The following is an 18,398-nucleotide window of genomic DNA, read 5'->3' on the forward strand; positions in this document are numbered from 1 at the left end:
TCAAGCTTTTCTCTAGTAGGTTTATATTGCACTGGGCATCAGGTCTCAGCATCCTGAACTCCTGTGGAAGCAATGATAAGCTCAAATGCCATGATAAATACCGCCAGAAAGGCACACACACTGGGTTTACTGGGTTCTTGGTGTTTTGAAGATAAAAATTAAACAGAGCATATTAATTTAAACAAACCTTATTCCAGACTACATCATCCATACAAAGACAGATGGAAGGGCACAAGACCCAGAAATCAAGGTAAAAAAAGAAACCCTTTTTCAGATCCTCCTTTACAATGGCTAGCTTGTTTTTCCCTTCAGCACTGACCTGAGTCTCACCTACAATGACGCACCTGAACAACACAACATGCAAAAACACCTCCATGGACATCATATTTGGACTCCATTTTTTCATTCAGAGGCTACAAAAAAACCCACCAAAACCCAAAGGTTTGTGATGCACACCCCATTCCAAAGTCCTTGCTTTGCATGGAAGCAGCCCACCCCAGGTGACTGGCAGCCTGAAACCACGTTGGTGTCCGTCTCCCATCCCAAGATGGGGGCGATGCCAGTGGAATGCTCTGCTTGGGCAGCCTCGGGGGAAGGAGTCCTTTGTTGGTCCATATGGAGCAGCGTGCAAGAAGCAGTGGTTGTTTCCAAGGCAGGATACTGCTCCCCGCCAGTGCGAATCATGCAGGTCTCACGGGGAAAGCTGAGGAGGTGAAGTTTGGGCTCCCACAGACACCCAATCCCGGTTTCTCCACTGCTGGCACCAGAAAGGACAGAACTGTCAGCAGCTGCCCAGAGTAGCCAGGACAAGGCCACCACCACCTCCCCAAGTGCTGCCAAGCCCCTCTCAGACAAACTCAGGCTGCAGTCACGGCTGACCAGGCTGGGGCTGACAATGCAAATCAGAACAGGGCAAGGTTTATTCCCACTCCCCAAATTCCAGAACAAGGCACATTCTCCAGAAGGATGTGTGGCTTTACCACTGTTGAAAACATGCAGTGTTTCAGGGGTGGAAGGGCACTTGCCTTTGGGGCAGGGCTGCTCCCAGTCACACAAAAGTGGGTTTCAGATCGTCTTTGAAATTCACCACAGGCTGGGGCCCACCGTGGTGCTCTGTCTGGTGATCCTCACAGTCACTGGGATCTGTGTCCGTGTCTGTGCTGCTGCTGTCCAGGGAGCCACGTGGGCTCTGGAAGCAAACCTTGCAGCAGGGTCGGTGGCAGCCATGAAACATCTCCTCCGAGCTGCTGCTGCTGGAGTCAGAGTCTGGGTAATAGTACAGTGAACGCAGGGAGGGCTCAGCAGGTCCCCTCAGGGTGCCCTGCTTCCGCCACTGCTCCTGCGGGACGCACGATGAAGCACCCTGGGACTCGGGCCATCCCAGCCACCCCTCTGGTTGGAGGCTGGCCTCCCTTGGGATGGCTGGAGGGGATGGTGCTGGAGGGTAAAGGAGCCCTCTGCCAGCCATCTCCCCTCCTGCCCCCTGGGAGTTATGTGCTGACTTCCCATGACCCCAGCTGCCAACCTCCTTCACCCTGCAGCTAGCACGAGGGGATACATCACGTCCAGGGAAGCACGTGGAGACAGGGGGCAATGGGATCCTCCGACGATGCCTTGCCAGGTAGGGGCTGAGGGGTGAGTGGATGCTTGGATAGCCCTCCTGGCCCACCCGTGTTTCTCCCTGCTCGCCTGAGGTGCCTCGGTTGTCAAATGGGGGTCTTGCAGCTAAGGCTGGGCTGCAGTTTTTGCCATCCAGGCTTAACTCCTGAAAGATTTCCCACAGCTTCTCGCTGTTTACGTAGCTGACTTTGGGGGATGACTCCCAGGCTACACCGGCTGAGTTGTCCTGATCTGGCAGCTGCTCTGGAAGCTGCCCCTGCACTGCAGGTGTCCCACACTCCTGGAAATCTTTCAGGCCACATTCAATGCTGTCCCCTGTATTAAAAAGCAGCACCTGGGAGCAAACAGGCTCCTGGGTTGCTTGTTTCTGGAGGGCCTGGGCATTGCTGCCAAGAGGTGATGTACTCAGCAAGCGGGGGGGAAGCCACCCATCCCTGTCTGGATCCGGGGGGCAGCAGTCCTGTGGTGCATCCCCAGGCTGCCCTGAGGTCCAGGCACAGGGAGCTGCTGGCAGCACACGGGGGTCACAGCCGCTCTCCGCAGACATCAGCCTCATCAGCTTCTCCTTGGCACTGCTCACTTGCTCCTGCAGGCTTTCGATCACGGCATTTTTCTGCGTCAAACAAATAAGCCTGTCAAGTGTGGGGTGGGCACAGGGGAGGAAAATGCTGCCAATTTGTAAGCAGGCACTGCCAGAAAAAAAAAAAAAAATATCACCCCTTCTCTGCATGGCAAGAGCCACAGTGGCAGCATGTGTGACCTCAGCCTCCCCTGCAGCCCCCCAGACGTGTGTGTGGGAAGGGGTGCACTGGGCAGGCAGCTCTTCAGCCTGGGGTGTTCCCATGCAGTGTAGGTGAGGGAGCAGGAGGCTGGAGGCTTTTCTGAGACAGACCATCTCCCCTCTAAATTAACTATGTTTGACAAGGCTGTGTAAAACAGGCTATATTGCACTCCTCCCTACAGAATTCTTTTAATCCCTCCAAATTATGCCTAAATTGTGGTGCTTTGGAGTGTGACAAAACAAAGCAGCCCTAGCCCTCAGGAAGGAAGAGGCTGGTGAGGGATCACCAGTGTGGACAAAGGGCTTCCCACCCAGCAAAGCCTTCAGCCCACGAAAGGGAAGGGGAGAAGCTGGAGAAGGGGGGTCAGCAGATCCCCATACCTCAGTGAGCAGCTGCTTCATAGAGTTTTTCTCCCCAATGAGCTGGTAGAGCTGCTCCTCGCTGTACACTGAGTGGCAGCTCCTGCTCGGGCTGGTGAAATATTTTGCCATGTGGCTCATGGTTTGGCTTTCTTCTTCAAAGGCTTTCCACTGCTTGAGCTGGGGAGTAGAAGAGGGTGTTATCCACAGAGCCCCAGCCAACACAGCAGGAGGTAGGCACGGCTCAAGCTGGAAGGAGACAAAGGGATGGAGAGGGGGAGACAAAGGCAGGGTGTGACGGTGGTGGGGGGAGCAGAGACAGCCAGCCAGAGACGGCTGGGCGAGGGGCTGCAATTGTCACTTGGAGCCTCCCACCCATCTGAGCCCTACGTTGCTCCTGACTCCAGCTTTTATGCAGAAGGTCAGTGCCTGGCTGCACTGAGACTACTGAGCACACTGTAAAAGCCCCCTCCCTCTTCTCCCGGCTCCCTGACTCCATGACAGACAAAGACAGTGTCATGCAAGCACCCTCATCCCTGAATCACTGATAACAAGCTGAAAACCAGCAATGTGTAATATCTGTTTTCTCATCTAATGTCTGCCTGGAAGCCTTGCACAGTCCAGCTCCAGCTGTTTATTAATCTCAGATGAGCCATAGAAAATCAAGCCCATTAGGAAAAACAAGGTAATAAATTAAAAGATCCAAGTTAAATAAAATGTTCAAGGGCCCCAGGCTCCCACAGAAAAATGGTACAGGGAGAGTGCAAGTATAGCTCATCAGCTTCTCCACCCTCAGTCCAAGAGACCTGGTGCTTGGCAAAGCACCACCAGCAGGCCTGGTGCTCCCCAGAGGAGGTTTGTATCTTTGCTCCAAAAGGCTGCTCATCTAAGGGCTTGGGGCTCTGCAGTTACACTGCCTCAACTGGGGCAGGAGGGGACGTCTGGAAATCATCTCAACTGCCCTGCTCATGCAATGTCAGATGAAGCAACCTGCTCATGACTGCATTCAACTGGGCCTTGAGGATCTCTAAGGATGGAGACTCCACAACCTCTCTGGGGATTCTGCTCCATCACTTTACAACTTTCACAGAAAAAACTCCAGCCTTTTCCTTATGTTTAAATAGAATTTCCTGTGTTTCAGTTTGTGCCCATTGTCCCCTGTCCTGTCAGTGGATACCACCGAACCTCACTCCCCCTTCCCTATTCCGCCCCCATCAATATTTATATACATTGCTGAGATTCTCTGAGCCCTCCCTTGCACAGATGTGCTTTCGTGAGCTTCACCTCTTCCTCCCTTTCTCACCTCATGTCCTTGAGCCCAAACATCCCTCCAAACATTCAACTGAGCAAATAACTGTTTCCTCTCCCTCTAACAATGGGAGCATTATTCCCACTAACAGGGTGGCCAGGAACACCAGGCTGCTCCTGGAGGATACAGGAAGCAGAAATGCCTCACCTCATCACCACAAAAGGCTTCCTTTAAACACTCCTCACTTGTGGCAAAGCCCAGCTTCCTTCTCCAGAAGTGCAGAGGAGGACAGCCTCCCCTGGGGACCACCAGCAGCAAAGAAGTCTCTGAGAATGGCTGAGCCATCTGGATGGTCTGCACCAGCTCCATCCCTGACAGTGGCAGAAGCTCCTGGTGTGAGTGGGCATGTGAGGTATGAGGAAAGGACAACTGCACAAGGGACAGATCCCACCATCTACATGGAGCAGGAGGCCAGTGGCTGCCTTGCCTCATGTGTGCTGTCTGCATGGCTGTCACCTGTGACACGTTCCTCTGCAGGAAGGTTTCTGAGCAGCAGTGCTGCACTCCTAGGAGACTTTCCAAGACATAAAGGGGACAAGGGACAAGAAAGCTGGAGATGGACATTTTACAAAGACACAGTGATAGGACAAAGGAGAATGCCTTTAAACTGAAAGAGGGTAGATTTAGATTAGATACAAAGAAGAAATCCTCCACTATGAGAGAGGCGAGACCCTGGAACAGGCTTGCCCACGGAAGTTGCAGATGGCCCAGTCCCTGGAAATGTTTAAGGTCAGGCTGAATGGCACTTTGAGCAACATGGTCTGGTGGGAGCTTCCCTGAGCACAGCAAGGGTGTTGGAACTAGATGATCTTTAGGTCCCTTCCAATACAAACAATTCTGTGATTCTTTGAGACTCAGGGAACTTGCTTGGGGAAGCAGAACCACCAGGGTGGGGTTGGATGAGGTTTGGAAAATGAGCTGTGCAGGTGAGTCCAAACATTTGGGGAAAAAAGCAGGAAAATGAGTGCACTGCTGCCCACAGCTGCTGTTGTTAATATGTGCCCATTTCCAGCCAAGTGACAGGACAGAGGCGGCAGCATACCTGTGGGACAAAGATGAAGCAGTTGATCGTGGTTGTACACACAAAGATGCCTCCAGAGGTAAAACCAAACAGCAAATTGTGCCAAGTAAGGAAGAAACGGTGAACTAAGCAGATGGTGCCAGCAGCCAGGAAAACGAGGTTGACCCCAACGATGAGTGTCAAGGACTGGTTGACCGGTGAGGAGCTGACATTGTCGGTCAGACCAGCCAAGTAGGTCCCATACAGGAGTAGGATACTCTGGAAGCAGAAAGAAGAGGTTTCGAGAGTATGGAAAATTACAGCCTGATGGTGTCAACCCCCACCTCGCACCAAGCCTGGTGAGCTCAGATACACTCAGCGCAATCCTAATTAATGCTCTTTGATCTATAATGCAGACTTTGAGCATGTGGTGGTGACGCCGTGGCAAATGCCTGGCATGCTGCTGCAGGCCAGGATTGGGGCTGGGTACACAGGGCAGGAGTGAGTGCACTAGTGGGCACAGGGGGTCCCAACCGAACGGCATGAAGAGTCAGAAGTCAGAGGTCAGCAGGTGCTGCCACAGAGCAGGGGATGGCTAGGAGAAATTGTGAAAACTGCCCTTTGGGCAGGCTGGAGCAGGAGAAGCAATGGCAGACAGACAGGAGGCAGAGGTCTTTGAAGGGATGCAGCAGTGGGTGCCATCAAGGAGCAACAGCAAATCTCTGAAGGAGCAGAAAAGATATCCAGAAGGAATTCAGAGAAGAAGGCAAGGAGAAATGGAGGTTTAGACTGGAGGGAAGAGGATGTACTTGGTGCTTCTTTAAATAGCAATAATCCAGGAAACTACCGGTACAATTCTTTTCCTTTCCCTTCGCTGTTTCCTGTCTCCAGCAGCAGGGAAGGGCACTACAGAAGTGGTCTGTACATAGAAGCTGTCCCTCCCCCCAAGCAGAGCAGTTGTTTCAGAGCAGGCTGTCTCACCACCCTGCTCCTCAAGGGTCTCATGCACACATTTTTCCAGGGTGCTCAGGATAGAACTACCCAGCAGTTTAACCTCTCCTTCCCTAGGTGACACTAGCAGGAAACACCAAGTATTTTTTGCCTGCCTCCATAGAGCTGAGCATGGTCTGCCTTTAGGATCTTTTGGAAATACCATCTAACCAAGTCCCAGCTCCTGCAAGGACCTGAAATACAGGGAATATGACCTACATTAATCCTGTGCTACCCAGCAAGTGTCAGCCTTTTACTAAGAGTCATTGTTATTTGGGCATCAGAAGTGCTTTGTGATGCAAGAGGCAGATATTTTTTAGACCCTTCTGAACCCCTCTGTACTGCGGCTGGCTGATGACTGATGGCCACTGCCGGGATTAAAGTCTGGAGGGACACAAGCAAGAGAGGTTCATGTGCAGATCTCTGGTGAGACTTCCAACTTCAGAGCAGCATAAAGTCTCAGGGTGGGGTTCTAAGAGTGAAACCTGCCTTGCTGGGAACTGGGCTGGTGCCTGACCCTGCTTTATAGAATCTGCAGTGGATCACAACAATGTCCACCATAAGGCACCTCCAAACAGCCTGAAGGAAAGCCAACCCCTAATCCCTGAGCAGGAAAAAAAAAGCACCAAAGCATTCATACATCTATCTGGGACACAGACAACAGCAACAGTGCTGCCAGTAAGCACAGGAATAAGTGGCTTGTTTGTTTGTTTATTTTAAATTTGAGCAGAGGACTTTGCTTCTAATTCCAGGCATGTCCTCTGGCGAGTCATTTCTATTCATTGCTCTATTCATTGCCAGTAAAACCAGGATAATACACTGTCTTCCCAAAGGGCTGAGCACATTAATGCTGTGGATGCTAAAAAGTGCTATGTATGCAGAGATAAAGCCTACTTTCAATGTTAGTGTAAATCCAGACTAACTCCAGAGAAACCACCAAGGAAGTACTCCATGACCCCCAGTAAGTAGGAAGGAACAGGGCTAGATTCAATGCAACATTAAAAAGATTACCTGGAATTGATAATGGGGATGTTTTATTTCCAAAAGGATTTTGTAAGGCAGAGACATTCTGTAGGCAGAGACATTACCTCTTTAAACCCTAATACAAACTGCAGAGTTTGTGTTAAAACTCTGAGGTGGAGACACAGCATTGAAATCCCAGATAATGCCTACATTCCCTAACACCAAAGGACTTTTATGACACCAAAGAACGTCCGGATTAACATCCTTGAAATTAAGCGTAGAAGGACTTGGCTATGTTGTGAGGTCTCTTTCTGCTCTTTTTACTATGATTCTGGGTAGATGGTCAGTGAGTATTACAGTGAATCACAAAGGAAGTGCCTGTGCTGCACACAAGATAAAGCCATTCCCCAAAAAAGGCTGTGATCTCACAAGCCTCATCAACATCAGCTTTCTGAAATGTGTCCAGCCTCTGTCATACCAGAGACACATGAGACTGCAGATAACTACAGTGATAATTATACTGACATAGTTACATCTGTATTAACTAACACTGCTGGAAAAAGACTGGCCATGTACAGAGATTCACCAGTGAAAGTGCACCTCAGAGGTATAATTAACCTGATAAGCATCCTGTAAAGGTGGGGACCAAGCACTTGTCATCAGCATGTCCTTGATTTGAAGTCACAGGACTCAGGGGCTGAGCCACCTGGTGTGCCTTGGCAGTGGCCTTTCACTGGAGCCTTTAGGGATGGAGTGTGACATAAAGAACAGCAAGATGTCAGTTTCAAGAAGTGGAATGAATGAAGCTCAGGGGGTTGCTGGGAGAGATCTAGAGGGACTATATGTGTGCATAAAGGAGATGGTGAGGCAAGGAGAAAGCAGCTAGCAGGGCTTTCACACTTCCCAAGATGGGAAGGGCTGGAAACAGGAGGGCTTATGAGATGAACAGGAGTAGCTGAGATCTGCAATGGGCATGTAGCTTGGGAGGGCAGTGAAATGACAAATGCTGTGAAACAGTTCAGGCTGAAAGAAAGGGAGGAGGTGAGATACAATGCAAGAAGCAGTCAAGAGGTTACATACCTTAAACCCTAAAATGAGGATGAGCCAAAGATCGGAATAGAGAGATGCACAGGACTGGACCCGGCTCACTGAGCATGTCATGCCTTTCTCTGTCGCCTACAAGGCAAGGGAAAGGCAGAAGTGAAGGCTGCAGCCTGGTACACAGACCAACGGGAAGATGCATCTGAGCTGGTCTCCTCTGTAAATTCTGAAAGGAGAGGTCAAAGCAAAGCTGGTGCTACCAAGGACAGAGGCTTAAAGCAAGAAGATTTTGGCATTCTGCTGCCATCAGGGCTACTTAAACATTTCTCTAAAGCAGATGACTAGGAGTCCTCCTGTGTCATGCAGGTGATCTGCACAGACCTGGAAGTTTTGCAGTAGATTCTAACCTCTGTAATAGACCAGACACAAACCAAATCCAGAGTGCCCAGAAGGTTGTCTGCCTCGTTTTTCTTTCTGTTGTTTATCAAAGACCACCTCCAAATGCCTGGCCACCCATTAACTCTGTCCACAAAGCTCAGATAGGACATAGCAAAAATCCTGCACCGTCCCTCCTCATCTTTTTACCCGCAGTGAGACGCTGAGGGTTCGGAAGCACTGGACTGGGTCAGAGAACACCCATGTCATGAGCAAGACAGTGTCTGCCAGCACCAATGCTGCCACCATCGCCAACAACTGCAGGTCTTTGATAATCTGCAAACACGCAAGAAGTAAAAGTTACTATGGGGAACAAATGGACACCAATGACCTCCATCCCCCTTGGGTCCCTTGCTGTTGTTTCTTTCAAGTGACACGTCCACCCTACTACATCACCCAGAGAGGCGTCTAGCACCTACATTTGAGTTGGCCACAAGATCCCGGTCTTCAACTCCCAAATTCTTGGAGACTTAATCAGGCTTGAAGCCAGGTATAAACCATGCCTGATGGTGTGGATAGCAGGTAAATGCTATGACAGAAAACAGTTCTTCCAAAACAAGACTATCATCCCTTATGACCATATCACCAGCAGAGACAAAGGGCAGAGAAAAACACCTGATAGGATCATCATTTTGCAAGTTTAACACAGATCTCAGTGTGAAACAGGAGCCCTTGCTGGTACCCAGTTCCCCTGCAAACCCTCTTGTCCCATCTTTCATCTGAGACCTACTTTTTTCACTGCTTGAAAGTGACCACTGAAAGTTATAAGTGCACTTTTTTGTGCATGAATTTCCCATTTCCCTCCCTGTTGCTGAATCCCCATCCTTAAGTGCTGCAGAGGAATACCCAGCATGCCCTTCCTGCCTTCAAGAGCAGATTGGATCCATCTGGCCCCACATCACATGCTTTTGAGGACATCTGGTTTATCTTCATCCCACAAGAACAACCAGCCCACACCTGAACACAAACACGTGTATGAAGTGAAGGCATGTGGTCAATGTAAAATGGGAACATTACTCAGCCCCATTACTGATGGGGCTGGGACTCCACTGGGGAAGAGGCAGCCTGGAAGGGCACCCACTTGCCTGTAGAGTGAAAAAGCTCCTGCCTCATTGTGCAGGAATAAATGAAGGGCCCATGCCCAACCAGGTGTGAAACCAGACCTGTGACTGTGGCATCCATCCCTGTCATGTGCCAGTTTTATCTGCTATCCCACACTGGTTTGGGACTTGCTGGTGTCTGCCACCGTCCCTTCCCACCTCAGATGCTGGGTACTCACCACCCGCTTGTCTGGCACCCGCTGGGTGAACACCTTGTAGAGACGCCAGCTCTTCCCCAGGACAGGGCCGAACACCAGGGAGGTCCCCACACACAGCAGGCACAGCCTCACCTGCCAGGGAGTCAGAGGGAGGGGGAAAGCCACAGCCCAGTGACAAAAGGCAACCAGATACACAAACATACACATACACAAAAGGCAACTGGACATTTTCTGTCAGAATGGCCTTTGCTGTTTTTCAAACCATATCTGCACCAAGGAAGGGATTCAAGGCAGGTCCCCAGGGGACAGTCCTGGCAGGTTTCTGGGCTTGTAGAAGTGCAGCAGGCAGGGGGGGAACATAAAGGAAGATGGGATCCTCCACGTAGCCACCACTGCCTGACACAGCACAGGTGCTGTGAGGCTGTGGGTGAGTTTTTTGGCTGCAGAGCAGATCTTCAACAAAACGCTCACCTGAATAAGCTTTTCCATTGAGTCTCCAGATGGCAGACTCTGCTCCTGAATCCCAAAGAGGTAAGCACTTGTGTAAGTCAAGCCACTGCCCAGCAGGGTCACGATGTTGAGATTGGGGCTGGACATCTTTACAATCCTTCAGGAAACAAAGTAGGGAATTTGGTGACAGTTACTGAGCACTGTGACCTAGCAGCACAGGGGTGAGGCCCCTTACAGGGATGTTGTCAGTCACAAAGGATGCTGACACACTGTCCACCCCCAGCCCGTGCTGTTCACCGCTGCTCCAGAAGTTTGGCCATTACTCCGTGGTCCCATTCTCTCCCCTTTCTTGCTGGAGTGCTTCACAATCCTTCAAGTATTCATTTAGCCCTACGCCAACACTTCTGCTGCAGAGGAGCAGAGGTGGAAAACCACACCAACACAGCCCAGGGTGACAGTCTCCAGCAGTAAGCTTTGGGTGCGAGAGCTACTTGTGCTCCCAGGAACAGGCCCTTCCCACTGCTGCTTCCTCTGAGGAGATACCTCCACACTCAGCACAGCCTCAACTTCAGGAAGCCGCCAGCAATGTTCAGGTTACAGTCTCCCCTCTGTAATTTCACCTCATCACTCATAATCCTGTAACTGTATTCAGGGAGGGGATAATCAACCCACTGATCTCTCATGACCTGTCACCCTTCCCCAGCAAGCCCATCGAGTGAAAGCTGTACCTCCGGCCATCCCCCCAATAGTTCTGCCCCTCTGACCTGCTACCACGTCATTACTTTTCTTTCTCCTTGAGCTCCTTCCTGGCCTGATGTCTTGTAGTCACAAAGCCTGGGGTTCAACCTATCTCTTTCCCTTCCTGCTTTCCTCACCATGTCTCAGACCTTGGAGAAAGATATTCACCAGGTCATGCTCTCAGCTGCAGCTGAGAAAGGTCTCCTCTGCCCTCCAAGGTTCAGGAGGTAGATCAGTATTTATTTACTGCAGAGCAAATAAATAATACACATTCATTGCAGCACATTCTGAGAACATCAATTCAAGCAGCCACTGAACTCAACACCACTCAGTAAATGAAGTACTTTGGACTGGGATGCAGTTGGGATGTAGGTTATGCAGCTGCTGCAGCGCAGGAGGCACAGGGCTCTCAACACAAACCCTTATGACCCTTCTGACTACACTTTGGCTGTCAGGAACAATGAATTCCTTAAAGCCACCAGAGAAGTCAAACAACATCAGTCCAGGCTGCACTCAAATGTACACATCTGTGCGAAGCAATGGTACATGGAAAGCAAAGGTTTGCCAGGTGAAGCCTGTAAGAGGGATGTATCCCTGGAGGAGGAAACAGTTGAGATACCAAGGGACCAATGACACTGAGGAGAAGGTGGCAAAGAAGTGCAGAGGCACCCAGAATTGCTGAGGAAGGCTCAGCACTGGCTGAGACAGGTTGAGCTATGAGGAACTGTCAAGGCTTCTGCTGTATTTATGCTGCCTTCAGGGGAGCAGGACTTTTAATCTCCTCTGTGCAGACTGAACAGCACCAAAAAAGTCTACACTTTACCACCAGCTTCTCTAACCAATGGACATCATGTTCCCCACTAATATGAGCAACCACCAAGAACAAAAAGGATTATCAATATCTTCAAAGTATGAGTGGCCCAACAGGAGGAAGGACATGACACACTGTGGGGAGTATGATGGCCTTGCTATGGAGCTGTGCCACTCAGAGCAATGCTCTCAAGCATGTGGAGCAGAAACCAGCTCTCTTTTTGCCCACTCCTGTTGATGGTTTTATTGAGTAGCATCTCCAGGATGAGACCATGCATCGCTGTCAGTGCCAGAGGGCACCCATAGAGTCATAGAATCATTAAGGTTGGAAAAGACCTCCAAGACCATCCAGTGCAACTTTTGACCAACAGTTGCCATGAGAACTAAACCACAGTACTAAGTGCCACATCGAGTATTAAACACTTTCAGAGATGGTTACTCCACCACTTCTCTGGCAGCTTGTTCCAATGCTTGACAAACTTTTAGGTGAAAATTTTATTCCTGGTGCCCAACCTGAACCTCCCCTGATGCATTTACTGAGGCCATTTTCTTTCATCCTGTCTACAGCTCCCTGCCTTGAGGAGGAAAGGAGCAGTCCAAACAGGACTGTCTCCACCAGTGATTAAAACTCTGTGATGGAAAAAACTGCAACATCCCTGGCATTACCCTTGCTTGGCCTGTGCTGCTCCTTCAGGCTTACACCTTCCTGATCCTTGGCTCAGAGCCTGGTCCTTAAGAAGCCTGACTCTGCTACTCCAGCTCCAGGGGACATCTCCCAGGAGAAGTGGGATGCCCTTACCTGTTTTTCCTGAAGCGAATTGTGAAGATGAGAAAGAAGAGTGCTAACAGGGCTCCTCCAGTCAGGAATGTCCACACAACTCCCAGAAGACCAGCAGAGAAGGATGGGGAACTCTTCATACTGTGGTCAAAAGATGTCTGCAGGAAGAAAAAGGGATAAGGAAGAAGAAGAAATTGCTGGGGGTTTTAGCAAAGGAGGTCCCTACTCCAGCATGATCACTCCCAGTTATCCTGCTCAGTCACAAACCACAGCTCCCAGTAAGAAGACACTCTGGCAACAGACCAAGTCCTGCAGGTAGGGCCACTGAGATGTATGTGGACAGGACACGTGCTCTATCACTTGCTGAGTGCTCAGGAGGACATGGCAGTCCAAGAGGCCTCTTCTTATGGCCAACTAACCAAATCCACAGTGAAGCTGTACAAGTGATTCATAAAGCTCAGGCAGTCCGACCTCTGGGACATGGGAAGATGGACACTGGCCCCACTGTCTTCTGGAAAGAAATCTTTGGAGAAAGGCCCCGTGGTGCACCAGCTGGTATTCACGCTTCTTTAGATGCTTCTTGACTCCCACCCTTGCCCCTCCCCTCAGCAGACAACTGACCAGCTGGCAGATGTGACTGAGAGCCAGCAGCAGAGCTGCCAGTCAGTGCAGGAGCACAGCAAAGGGGGTGTGACAGTGTTCTTCAGCTGCAGTGACACAGTGAGCTGGAATCCCCCCATCTCCCAGCTGGCTGGAAATTAACTTGGTCCCAGGCAGACATCAGCCGAGAACTGGCTTTTAAGGGACACTCCCAAAGCAGGTATGATGGAGGCACCTCTCTCCTTACACACAAACCATCTTATGGGTTAAAATCTCCATTTAAAAATATTCTCTGCTATCTCCTTATTAACATAAAACGGATAAAGTGATCCTACATGAAACAAGAAACCTACTTCCGCTGCTGATCTAAAATGCTCCAGCATTTTTAGCAGGGTGGGTGCGTGTGGGTTACCAACTTCTTTTTTTCCATAAAAAAAGCATCACTTTTATAAAAGTGCTGGCACATCCCCTTTAAGGGCGGTTTGAGCTGGGATCACACACCTCCTCACTAACTTCTTTGGTGCCAAGTCCTTTCTCAGGTATTCCTGCATCCAATTTCTATTGCAGAAGACTACTTTTGCTAGTAGTCTTGACACTAACAAAGTCACTAGTGTCTTTGACACTGCCCCAAACTCCCAGTTTTTACTTCAAGGTCTGAGCTGTTTATGCTTCCAACCTTGCTAGAAATACATCTTCAGGCAGAAGAAAGGCATTAGTTTAGAGCCAATGTGTCATGTCCCTCTTCTCCAGCCAAGCTTCATCTCCTCTGGCCGAGCAAGAACAATGCAGAACAGCTTGCAGAATTAAAGCCACCACATAATTCTTGAAACAAAAACATGCCGCTGCCACAGGAGCACGGCTGATCTGCAGGCTCCTGGCAGCTCACATGCTGGTGCCGTGCTGGTCACAGGGCAACTGGGAAAGGCAAACCCCTGCCTGGGAGAGACATCCAGCTGAAAGCTGCTGCTGCTGGGATACAGCTGCATGCATATCTCAGCCTCAATTTGCAGCAGCATGGAGGGATCCCTGAGAAAATACTCATCTTCCTCCTGAAAACTGCTTCCCACCTCCTCTTCCTCCCTCTTGCTGTTCCCTGGGGAGTCTTTTGCCTCTCTGGGAAATGAAGACCACACCAGATGGTGGAGATGGTCAGCCACGTCAGTACCCCACTTACACCAGGGCTCTCTGTGTAAAAAAATCCCATCATTCAGCACAGATCAGGCCCATCCTCCCCCCTGCCTGGAGCTGACAGGGCTGGTACAAGGCTGTAATGCCATTCTATTTCTGTGGTCTGCCTGCTCAAGCCCGAGGGTAATACCTGGCTTTTGCCAGTGAGGTGAGCAGGGCAAACTCAGCATTCTGGAGCTTCTGCACTTCACTCCCAGATGCACCCACCAACAAAAATATTTTCACCTCTGGCTGCTGTCAAAAGTATTACTGCACCCTATTCCCAGCAACCATCCAGGGATCAGAAACACCCCTATGATCTCCACTTTTTCTCTCCCACACACCCTCCCACCTGACTGCTACTTCCCTGAATGTTGATGCTACTTGAAGTTGATGGAGCGCTTTGTTAGCTGCTAAGCAGAGTAAATCCTGGTCCTGGCACCAGGAATATTAATTGTAATCTGGCTGCCAGAGCCAGAAGGGCCAAGCAGCATACAGTCTCTTAATTAAAGGCCCATGATCTTGTGGGATGTGATCAAGAGCCCAGTGAGCCAAGCCTTGCCGCTCTATCCAGCAGCCTTACGTGGTGCCAGCTGCAGCTGAGTGCATCCCAGTGTAATTTCTACCACCTTACTGATGGAGGGAGGAAGGTAACATTTATTACAGATGATGACTTTTAATTAAATCATGCTTTACGCATATTTGAAAAGCACTTTGAAGTTATAGGGGATAGGAAAGGTCAAGGGCAGATGGGGCCATCTCAGGCCAATCCTGAGCAGCTGGCTGACACATGGGAGGGCTGCTTGACATGACTTGGCTATCATGGATGCTTTCTCCCCTTCGGAATAACAGCTGGGTGTGTCTTGGAGGTCAACCTGGTGACAGTGTGCTGCCTTCAGCTGGAGTGGAATTGTTTGGCAGCTGCAGCCCCCTCTTCATCCCTCCCCCAAATCTACTTCTGCAGAGCAAACCTCATGCCCTGGAGCACTGCCCTGCATCCATACGTCCCACTGCATCCATACATACCACTGTCACAGTGCAGAGCTCCTGCAGTGCCCGCTGCTGCTGCTCCTGGCTGCCAAAACTGGAGCTGCCATCGCAGAGCTCAGAGCAGTTGAATCCCGGCTCCATAGCACATCCTCAGCTGTCATCCAGCCATAGCTTTGCCCTGCTGGAAGGATGAGCATTGGCTTTCTCCAGTGAGAAGAAGCCTTTGGCACATACCATATCCTTCCTGTCAGCAGGGAAGGGTCTGAGGACAGCCCAGGGCTGAGCTTACCCAAAGTGATGTGATGCACATCCAGAGCCAGGACAGGGAGTGCCCCCTGCCAGTGTCCCTCGGGGTGTCCTCTGCAGCAAGGAGAGTCAGATCAGGACCTGGGCTCTCACGGAGCACGGTGGCATCCCCAGCACTGCTACACCACCCTGCAAAACAACACCTGTGGAGGATCACAGTGGCCCCCAGCCCCTAAATCCCAGCTGGGAGCTCAAATGAGGTGCTGTGCTGGTCCAAGAAGGAGCATGACATCCTGACACCCTGAACCCACTGCATCTTTCCTTTGCCAATGCATTTTCCTGCACTGGAGCAATTTCAGGGACATTTTGCAAGTACCCTTCTCGTGCTGGCAGTGACTGCTGGCTTTTTGCAGCGAAGAACCAGCGAGTGAACACAACAAACAATAAGCAGCAAAATGTTGCCAGTGCTTAACAGAACCTACACTCAGACCTGGGTGAACCGAGGGGAAGGTGCTTGAACCCAGTGTTTTGGCTGACTTGGCCAGAGGTGCAGCCTAGCTACCTGAAGAGCTGGCTGTTTATTAAGATTTAGAAGCCTGACACCTCTGTGCTCCCTGTCCCTCCTGGTGCTCTGGCTGCCAGGTATTGTCCCTGCCTGCTTCTGATCCCTTTGCATCACCTTTGCCTCTGTTCCCCCTTTCATTTCTCTTTTTTGGTGTGGATTTTAATAGGCCTCATTACCATTTTAGACATGAGGTCATACTTATCCTCGAGCATCCTTACTCAATTACCATTGTCACCAGGTTTAATTAGCTTCCAGTGCACGACCATAAGCAACTCTCCTGTTGTTAGTAGCTGAGGAGGAGGCGCAATAGCTCGCTCCCTATTTGCTCCTAACAACAGGTGGGAGGGAAAAAATTATCCCTATCATGATCCTCACGGCTGCTCCCTGGCTGAGAATCCCCCGTGCCTCCATCCTTCCCTGTTGCTAATCCTGACACTTTGATGTCCTCTCCTTCCAAGTCCTTTCTTTGGAAAAATCCTATCATTATGCGAGCAAAGAAAGAGTAAATTAAAAAGAAACATGGTCACCAGGGCCTGGTCTGAAACTTGATGTTTGTCACAGGGCATCACTGGGATTCGAATGCCAGAAAAGCTACAGGCGTTGGATGCTCTCGAGTGTAGACTGATTTTTCAGCTTTAGTGTAGTTGCTTACAAGTCCCAGTGCAAGCACATCAAGGTAAGTAGGCTACTTGTACAAAATTAGCAGGCCCACTTCTGAAGCAATAACCCTAGCTGTCCCGCTGGCAGAAGCCTTGGTGTACTGCAGGTCCATGCACTGTCCTGCCCCTGCCAGAACTTCCCCCAGCGTGAGATCAGCTGGCTGTGTCCTACACAGTATCACACATCAGCCAGACCATAGATTTTACACATGTAGTGTGTAAAGACCTGGTTTTCAAGAGTGCTGAAGCCACCCAGCTCTATCAAGCCTCCTTCTCTGTAGCTTGTAGCAAACCATGGTGGTGTTTCCCCTCTCCAGCAGGAGCATCCTCTGGGAGTTTTCATGCCCTCCATAGCTCAGGCTGAGTGACTGGAAAAGACCCATGGCTGCAGGAGATATCCAGCTGCTGCCGTGAATGCCAGGATTACTACAATGCTGGAAGTGCAGTGGCAAGGAGGAGACAAGCTCCAGCTGAACAATTCAGAGACCAATTCAGGACAGTGTGCAGGGACTGGTTGGGGATGAGGGTAAGAGAGGGACACTGAACCTTTGATGCTGAGAAGACCTGAAGGTGAGCCATGCCCAACCTTCAAGGGAGTCAGCTCCTCCCCATGCCCACAGGTGGGTTTAAAGACAAAAACCCCTATAATTCCTTGTAACCTTCTGCCATGTGGGAGGGGGAACACACCTGGGAGGCGGTCCACTACCAAGGCTGGCATGAGGCCAGCAGGCACAGCCTTCCTACGGCTCACAATTGGAGATGTTACCACGCGAAGCACCAGTTCAGCCCTCATCCACCCGGGAGGCCACGCCTTGGAGGAAGGCAGAAACCCCTCGGGGCCTCCCCAACCCCCACCCCTGCATTCTGCAGACGGCTCCCACACAATGTTGATAACAAGCCGAGGCCAATTAGTGTTCATTAGTATGCAACAAAGCAAGCACCAGTGCAGCTGTCGCTGAAAGACAACAGGCATTTCCAGTCCAGCTCCCGTCTCTTGTGAGAGCTGGCAGGAATGCTTCTCTCTAGCTTGGAGAGGTCCAAGGGGGACCAGCACTTTGGGGGGTCACTGACCTTCAGGGGGAGGCTGGGCAATTGCTGTCAGGACAGCAACACAGGTAAAACCCCATATCCTTAAATGTAAGGGTCTGTTGAGAACGGAGATGTAGGGTTTGGTTTTTTGAGGGTGTTTTTAAGACCAAAATGCCAACAATTCCAACAGATCACTTCCAGACCAGAATCACAGAATGGCTTGGGTTGGAAGGGACTCTGCTTGCCTTGCTCTCCCCTTGCTGCCCTTGGTCTCTGTGGCCTTGTACCTGCTGGCTGTCTGGGACATGGTGAAGAGTATCTGGCCACAGAGGAGCATTGGTTTGCACACAGACATAACCCAAAAAGCCAAAAGTTGACAGGAAACAAGTGACTGGACCACATGAAAAATATTAGCATCACCATCTTCTAAGATAAAAGGGAAGCACTGACTGTTGAAAACAGTATTTGGATAAGAGCATTTTGTGGTCATCTCAATGGTTGATCTCCAGGCCTGGAAAACCTGTTTCCTTAGATCTGTGGAGACCCAGGAATACTTAGCATAAAATCATTTAGGTTGGAAAAGAGCTCGTAGATCATCAAGTCCAATTA

The 18,398-nt window shown here is 50.4% G+C and overlaps 1 protein-coding gene across 1 annotated transcript; it reads right to left on the reverse strand.

The window, feature by feature from the left end:
• Positions 1-1,048: 1,048 nt before the first annotated feature.
• Positions 1,049-15,431, reverse strand: GPR156 (G protein-coupled receptor 156). The gene is made up of 9 exons (XM_062512918.1): positions 15,327-15,431; positions 12,555-12,691; positions 10,229-10,364; positions 9,779-9,889; positions 8,650-8,775; positions 8,104-8,199; positions 5,113-5,349; positions 2,783-2,941; positions 1,049-2,233 (listed from the first exon to the last, which is right to left on the reverse strand). The coding sequence occupies exons 1-9, from the start codon at positions 15,429-15,431 to the stop codon at positions 1,049-1,051; spliced, it is 2,292 nt and encodes a 763-aa protein (XP_062368902.1).
• Between the last annotated feature and the right edge of the window lie 2,967 nt (positions 15,432-18,398).

Source organism: Cinclus cinclus, chromosome 2 (genome assembly GCF_963662255.1).
Source record: "Cinclus cinclus chromosome 2, bCinCin1.1, whole genome shotgun sequence".
Classification (NCBI taxonomy): domain Eukaryota; kingdom Metazoa; phylum Chordata; class Aves; order Passeriformes; family Cinclidae; genus Cinclus; species Cinclus cinclus.